Raw genomic sequence first — 8125 nt, 5'->3', positions numbered from 1 at the left:
CTAGTTAACCTGGGTTTCTCTCCCTCTTTCCCTGGGTTATTCCTTTACCTTTCTCCTTATAAATAAATCCATTATTTAACCTTTTGAGTGTGTTTTTGAGAATCAGTAGAGTCACAGTTGCCATAATACGATTGAATCATAAGCGCACGGGTGAAGACCCACAGACAGGCAACCCAATTCACATTGGGGTGCCCTGTAACAGAGGGACTCAAATAAGGATCAGTCACTCAGATAATGAGCACGTTTCCTGCATGTTTTCATTATTCTTTCATGTTACTTATTTAAAAAATAATTTTAAGGAAATGATTATAGACCTTTTCCTCCAAAGAAGTATCAGAGACAAGCGTGAGAATTTTCTGCTGAGAATCTTTTATTGAAGAATCAATTTCATATGTTCACCCCTGCAGCCTTCCTAGTGTAATTAGTACTTGCTGCTGAGTGGAACTTGCTTCTGTTGAGAATCAGTAGAGTCACAGTTGCCATAGTTCTGGAAATACATCTGGCCAGAGTACTTGTTTCTGCAAAACAAACAAACAAAAATCATTATTTTTAAAGGAAGACTTTGGAGACCTTAACTAAGATGTTTGACATTCTTAGCTGAAGGCAGCACAGAGGTGAGCAATTAGCCAGGTAACTTCAGGACTCTGGGGTTCAGTGTGTTAGTAAATAGTTAGGAGTCAAAAGATCTGTGAATGTCTTTTATCTTCCAGTTACTATGATGTTAACAAGTCTCTAGTTAGCTTTTCTAGCTTCAGTTTCAGTTTGATCCACTTTTCATTTTCTTTAAAAAAAATTTATCTTTTTTTTCAGATTTATTTCTTTATTCATTTAGCATAAATTTTACAAAAACACTGCTGTGAGCAGCAGATGAGACAGGAGACTGCACAGCTTTGTGGCTGGGTATCAAAATCAGGCTGTAACAGGGTGGTCCCCAGGAAATGGGGAAGTTCCAGGTTCCCTGCCCCACCCAGAAGGAGGGTGGAGCTGAGCAGAGAAAAGAAGAGAAGAGAAGGAATCTGGGAAGGAAGGAAGCAGGATGGAGAGCCTGAAGGAGACCTGAGGAAGCCACATGGAGCAGCAAGCATGTGAGGAAGAAACCGGGCTTGTTTCCTGACCCTGGACTGGTTAAGGCAGATGTAGGTGAGATACCTGTAGGGAGGTGACTATGGCAGTGTTTATATTGATTTTGATTTTGCTCTTTTCCTCCCAGACTTGTCTGGCCATGTCTGACCCTTTTCCCTGGGTCCCGGCCAGAAGGTGCTTTAGTCTAGTGGCAGGCTTTCAGGCCTTGCTTTGGGCCAATCCCTTTTGGGTTGACTTTTGCCCACGAGGGGATGGGTCACTTCAGGTGTTTGATTTAGAAGTTATATTCTTTGTGTTCCGTATTGTATATTTACTGTATTAAAGTCCCTTTTCATTAAAGCTTTATATATGTTTTGTCTCCTTGCGGCGGATGGCAGAACCCACTTAGAGCAGGCAGGATTTTGGGGCTTCAGGGGTATCCCTCTCCCACTGTTCTGGAACAGATTTCGGGTGCCCTATAACAAGGCCACAGCAATGATAGGGATGAGCCTTAACCCCTGGACCACCAGGGATTTATTTTCTTCTTCCTTTTTTTTTTTAATGAAGACTTCATTTCTGGCTCTGTGTGAGAGGTTATTTCTGCAAATAACATGTTGAATTCGATACTTACATAACAGCATTGCAAAACATGCACTTGTTAGAATAGACTTGTCCATCGGAGCCGCAGATAGGTATGTATTCCATGGTACAGATGTCAGAAGTCTGGGTGCACTCAACCTGACGCTGTTCAAATACAGGCAAAACAGTACAAATCAATAAGTCAGAGGAAGTGAGCTTTCTGACGACCTTCAGGGATCATTTAGTCCAAAATCCTAGATGTCAAAAGGGATATTTCTCTCCTCTGCTGTTGATATAGCCTGCCCCAACAGTGGGGCAATCTGGCCACAGCAAGGGCTTCTCAGCCCATGCCTACACCTTTCCCCTCTTGCTCTCTACATCTGAGAGAACACAACCTGCAGATTCTATCTGGTTCTTCGTAAGCCCTGTCTTCCCACCTTGTCACCTACGCATTCAGGCCCTCAACATGTCTTGTCTATGCAGTTGCAGTCATCTGCTCATTTAATGCCCAATCTCCATATTTATCTGAGAGTTCAGTCACTTTCCACACTGTTGCCAGAGTGATCTCTTAAAAAACAAATCAGATGTAAACAGTAAGCTGACTCCCCATCAACAGAAAGTCCCCACGGAACCCTTGCTAAGCTATTTCCACTGTCATCCGCGCTATCTCTTTCTCGGCTAACCTGAGGACTGAATTCCTGTACTGGCTCCTGTCTGGTCCACCTGTGTTTGTTCATGGTGTTTTCCCAGCCTTGAATGACCTTTCCCCTGCTCTACACACCAGCATCCTGGGCATACGTCAGAAAGTGAACATTTCTGAGTGGGGATTTCTTGTGAGGTGTATAAAAAAAACAAAGCAAATGAACTGACCAAAGACAACAAAAGTAACCCATTGGCTTAAAAAAATACAGAGGGGAAGGGAAGGAATGGGTAGAAAGGCCAATGTCCAGTGGACATGGCATGAGAACATCAGTGATGGTGAGGTGAGTCTTATATGAAGACAGAGGCATGGAACTGTATCCTGAAACTTGTATAGTAAACCAATGGTCAATCAACAAAACAATGATTGAAATAAATGATTAAAGTAATTATCAGTGTTAACAACGGTTATAACACTTTCAGGATGATATTTTTCTCCCTCACCCATCACACTGGTGTAGGTGCCCATCCTCAGAACCTACAATCTATCTCCTGGTGTCCACAATTCTCTTAAGGCACCTTTCAAATTCCATTAAAATTATCGACATTCCACTCACATCGAATGGACATTTCACAAACTAGAATATATCCAGTTTGTTCTTGAATCACTTTCATGCTTTAAAAAATAACTTCTACTACTGTCATTGTCTTGAGTTTCTGAATACTCTGGAAATCCTCTTTGTAATCTGCTAATTAGTTGCTGTGTTAGAGAATAACATGTAAACCACAGCTCCCCCAATTAAGGTGCTCTGAGAAAAGTTTGTGGAAGTCTCCCTCTGGGTAAATAAATTAAGCATACTTCAGTCTTCTATTTAGGTTGGCCAGAGGGTCTATATAGTAACAGATCACTTCTAGAATATGTATCTTAAAATAGTTTTTCTCTACAGATTGTGGAATTATTGTAACATTTTATATTAAGAATAAATAAAATTTCTGTGTGTACTTACACATTCACCATCATGAAGCTTTCTGATGTTCATTCCTTTAGCTCTGGAAAAGAATATTTTATCAAATGGGTAATGTACTTACTTGATATTTCATAATCTACAGAGTAAAATACAGTCCTACAACATTCCGTGAACTCCACCCTGCTTTAAGAATGAAGAATTCTGTTTATTATTCTAAACAGTTTGGCTAGTATTGGCTAATAATGTCGTGGCTGGATGATCACCTTACAAACAAATTAATGCACAAGAAAATAACATAAGCATTAAAAGAAGATTGAATTATTTAAAAAACTGGTTAGGGATAGCACATGAAAAATTAAAGGTATAATATGGCATGAAAACATCTTTGCAGTTGAGAAGAAAATACGCTCAAGTTCACCTCTGGCACTGACAGTGGGTAGAATTTCATTATCATCACTCCCCTTTCTGTGCATTAACTTGCAGATTCCTATAAAGATGGTCTGGGATAAGACGTTTACATCCATTCTCAACCTGTTATAGTTTTCTTAATGTATGAATCTGAATATCCTGAGTAACGTTATTCTGGGTACCACTTGCTATTACACTTGGCTGTGAATTTTCAGTAGAGCTGGAATATAACAGAAAAGGAGGAGAAAATGATGTCAAGGATGAAGAGCTCACTTGCTCTGTGCCAGACTTCACCAAGATTTGACCTATTAATCATAAGCTAGTGAATTGAAATTGCCAAAATGTCTCATGATCACCATTCTTTCATTCTAGAAGTTGAGATGTTGCTTATATGAGTTTATATATTGTTTGTGAGGATTTTGGTGGCTGGGATTCCAATGAATTCCACCTATCCATTAGAAGCAGAATGGATTTCTTCTGGGGCATGGGGCTAGATCAAAGTCTTGCCATATATGTCCATGGCCAACAGTCAAAATAGAGTGTGCTGTCTTCTAAGTTCCCATTATGCAACATGATGAATGAAACATTTGAGATTTACATTTAAGGAAACAGTTTCCATAAATATGCCATGGGCATCAAAATGTTTGTATATAATTAACCAAGGCCCCATGGAGAGGAATATTCATATAATGAATATGGATATTTGATAACAAAGAAATGAATGTATGCATATATCTACATATATTTAGAGTTATAGCTTGAGAGATATGTTATATATAAGGAGATGTAAAGAGATTTCAAAAAGCCAGCATTGGGCTCTTCCTGGTGATGCAGCAATTTAGAGCACCACATTATATGAAGCTCTCTGAAGCCACTGCAGCACAAGCTGGATCCCTGCTAGGGAGCTGACCCACATGGCGTGGCAGACCTCTTCTGACCTGCCCGCTGCTCCCCTCAGCAGTATATTTCAGTAGATCTGCCTGTTCTGCTCCCCACTCTGTCTCTGGTGAATCTTCTCACCCCCCCCACCTCTGGCCTGTACCCCAATTCTGTAGCATAAATAAATAAATCTTCAAAAAAAAAAAAAAAAGCCAGTGTTTTGAGAGTATTAGACAAGCAAGATAAAAAGTAGAATTTGTAAAGCCAAGCAGATGTTGGTCCATGTGACCTTTGCAATAACACACTTGTGACCTTTAGAAAGTGGGGGGGGGGTGTGCTCCATATCCAGCACTACACTCACCGGCTTTGGGTACAAAGCATGCATTCATTGCTGTAGGTTTGCTCATCTGAGCCGCACAGGGGAGTCCACTGCCTTGTGCATGCGGCCCCTTTGCTGTTGTATCGGGAGCAGTCCACCTGTAATTCAACAAAAGCAACAGTCTTCATTCCCTTCCTGAACATGTGCAGTCATTCTCCAATGAAGGTGACAGACAGAGTGCGGTGACAAGGCTAGCCTCTCCGACTCTTTAGCAGCTATGACCAGAAGATCATCCACAGACTAGGTGCTGTGCGAGCTACACAAATACAGCAACCTGGAACAGGCACCCGATGAGGTGAACATTAATTGTCTGGGGAGGAAATGTTAAGTTCTTTTAGGGCCATAAAAAGAGTCCAATGGGATCGTGAATGTGAAAAGTATGCAGAAAAGTTTAAAATGCTGCGCCAAGTTTAAAGTGTATTAGTTGCCCTCCTGGTGGCACAGCGGGTTAAAGCTCAGCCCCATGAGGCTTGCAGCAGCTGCTTTACTGCGAGTTCGATCCCCTACCCTGGAAGTGATCCACATGGCGGGGCAGACCTCTCCTGACCAGCCCGCTGCTCCCCTCAGCAGTGTACTTTGTCAGTCTGCCTGTTCTGCTCCCCCTTTGTTTCTGGTGAATCCTGTCACTGCCCCTGCACATCTGGCTTGTACCCCAGTTCTGTGTGCATAAAGAAATAAAATCTTTAAAAAAAATAAAGTGTATTAGCTACTCGCCTTTGAAAGGAGGCTTTTGGGGCCACTTTTAAAGACATACCTACCATGTAAAAAGGTGTGAACCTATCCCTCTAAATGTTGTAAACCAACATTTCCTCAATGAAAACCAATATAAGAAAACACAGGAAAGAAAGGAGACCCACTCGGGGTCCCCACTGGGCACAAAGAGTGCAGCACATTGACCTCGTGAAATCCACTTTGCTTCCCCAGTAACTTTCATTCCATTTCTACAAAAAAACACTCAGACAAGCTTGCACTCACCTGTGTCCCAAATGCTTGATCGCGGAAAAACAGTGGAACGTGATGCAATTGGTGAGAAGAATTGGAGAAAGAGAGCAAATGTCACAATTAGAACTGCAAAGCAGGAGTCACTGGACCTCATTTCCCAATATCCTTGCCCAGCCTGACCCAAGACAGGGAGCACCCTGGGAGGTGTTGAGCAGAGAACATAAGCCTCTCATTTTTCTGCTCAGTGTTGCTTCCCTCTTCCTGCTGGTCTTACCCACCCTCCTTTGTCAATCGGCCAATCCAAATAGATCCCCTCTACTTTAAGTCTGGCTTGAGTAGTCTGTCATTATAGAGGGCTGAGTATATTGCGTCTGACTCGGTAACTATGAATACACTTGTGAGTAAAGCGAAAGATTTTTACCACGTGGAGAGGCAGCCCAGGCAGAGGTGGTCAGAGCAAAGATGGCAAAAACGGCGATGCTCTTCATGGTGATGCTGAGTGAGGGTGGTGGGGACACAGTGCTCCAGGCGAAGAAGGAGGGAAGGTAGTCTCCAAGTGCACGCACGCCTATATATACACACACAGAGACTAGGCACAGTCCCACCCTCATCAGAAACTGACGTTTTTAATGACGATTGGCTGTCAACGCGTTCTAGGATATTTATTTCATTTGCCAAGGAAAGCTTCCTTATTATCTTTATTTATAGGCATTTGAACAATTACCCCATGAAATTCATCTATCAAAGGAAGAAGGATCCTTTGATCTCTCAGCAAATACAATGCCATGCCTGTATTTGAGAACAAATATAATCATTAAAATGAGAACAAATGAACATTAAAGACTCAGAATCCTCCAGCCCAGAGGGGAGCAGGCCCTCTAGTCCCTGGATGGTACCTGTGTCGCGAGGGGCCAAGTCAGCAACCCGCTGGGGCTGTTGGGATTCCTGGTCACACATGGGAGAGCATGATGAAAATATTGTTTTATTGAAGTAACATTGGTTTGTAGCATTATATACATTTATAAATGCTCAGCGGTATATACACTTACAGATTGCTATCTGTATGTACTATATTAAAGCATCCTAAAACGTTTACTTTCCATCCTTCATCTGAGCCCTTTGAACAGCTTAACCCACCTTTCTTCCCTGCCTCCCCACCCCCCCTTTTCTTCTGGGAAACATTAGTTTGGTTTACTTTTGTAATATTATGTATTTGTGTGTGTGTGTTTTATATCTTATTCATTAGCTTTGTTTCTTTATTTTCCACATGAGTGAAATCATATGTTGCTTGTCATTCTATTTCCAAATTATTTAGCTTAGCATTATACCCTTTAGGTAGATCAATGTTTTTGCAGATGGCAGGATTTCCTCTTTTCATTGTTGCTTCTTTATAGCTGAGTAGTATTCCTCTCATCTCCTCCATGGGACTTAGGTTGTTTTCAATCTTGGCTATTATCTATTATTATCTGAATAATGCTGCAGTGAATGTGGGCTAGAGGTAACTTTTAAATTTAGTGTTTTCTTATTCTTTGGGTAAATACCCAGAAGTGTGATAACTGTATCTTACAGAATTTCTGGTCTTAATTGTTTGCATAATCTCCATACTGTTTTCCAAAGTGACTATAGCACTTTGTACTGAGATTCCTTCTGTCTACATATTTTTTAAAAAAGATTTTATTTATTTATTCATATTGAACTGGGGTACAGGCCAGAGATGTGGAGGGTGAGAGGATTCACCAGAGACAGAACAGGAACAGAACAGGCTAGTCCACGAAGTACACTGCTGAGGGGAGCAGCGGGTGGATCAGGAGAGGTCTGCCGCGCCATGTGGTCCCTCCGGGGCAGGCGGGAATCGAACTCATGCGGAAGTGGCTTAAGCTTCTTAGTGCTGTGCTTTAACCCACTGCGCCACCGGGGAGGGCCCAAAACATTGTTTTTAAGAGGACATTTGGATATTTATACAAAGAACTGTAAAGGTGGAGACAAGCAGGTCTGTTAGAAGTCCATGGAAAAGCCCACTGAGAAAAAGAAACGGCCATAAAATTTATAGAAGATCATAAAGGTAGAATGCAAGGTAGAATGCAGTTTACTAAAGAGTTACCAGTTCGGGTACAGATTAGGACTGAGTGTATAGGGTAACCTGGGAGATGTTAGCACATCATCCTTCAAAATAATCCAGGAGTTAGATGAGCAAATGGAAATTCCATCAAAGATGAATACCTGCTTGTTTTCTAGAGACTAAACTTCAGTTGACAGTTTTTCTCTGTTC

At 41.6% G+C, this 8125-nt stretch overlaps 1 protein-coding gene across 1 annotated transcript; it reads right to left on the bottom strand.

The window, feature by feature from the left end:
• Nucleotides 1-357: 357 nt before the first annotated feature.
• On the bottom strand, nt 358-6397 carry LOC101629624 (double-headed protease inhibitor, submandibular gland-like). Its single transcript, XM_012728012.1, has 6 exons — nt 6278-6397; nt 5890-5903; nt 4897-5012; nt 3288-3330; nt 1694-1806; nt 358-518 (listed from the first exon to the last, which is right to left on the bottom strand). The coding sequence occupies exons 1-6, from the start codon at nt 6342-6344 to the stop codon at nt 422-424; spliced, it is 450 nt and encodes a 149-aa protein (XP_012583466.1). The 5' UTR covers nt 6345-6397; the 3' UTR covers nt 358-421.
• Between the last annotated feature and the right edge of the window lie 1728 nt (nt 6398-8125).

The sequence above is a fragment of the Condylura cristata genome, unplaced genomic scaffold (assembly GCF_000260355.1).
Source record: "Condylura cristata isolate star-nosed mole 26May11 unplaced genomic scaffold, ConCri1.0 scaffold00021, whole genome shotgun sequence".
NCBI classification, from domain to species: Eukaryota; Metazoa; Chordata; class Mammalia; order Eulipotyphla; family Talpidae; genus Condylura; species Condylura cristata.
This window is presented reverse-complemented; position numbering and strand designations above follow the sequence as displayed.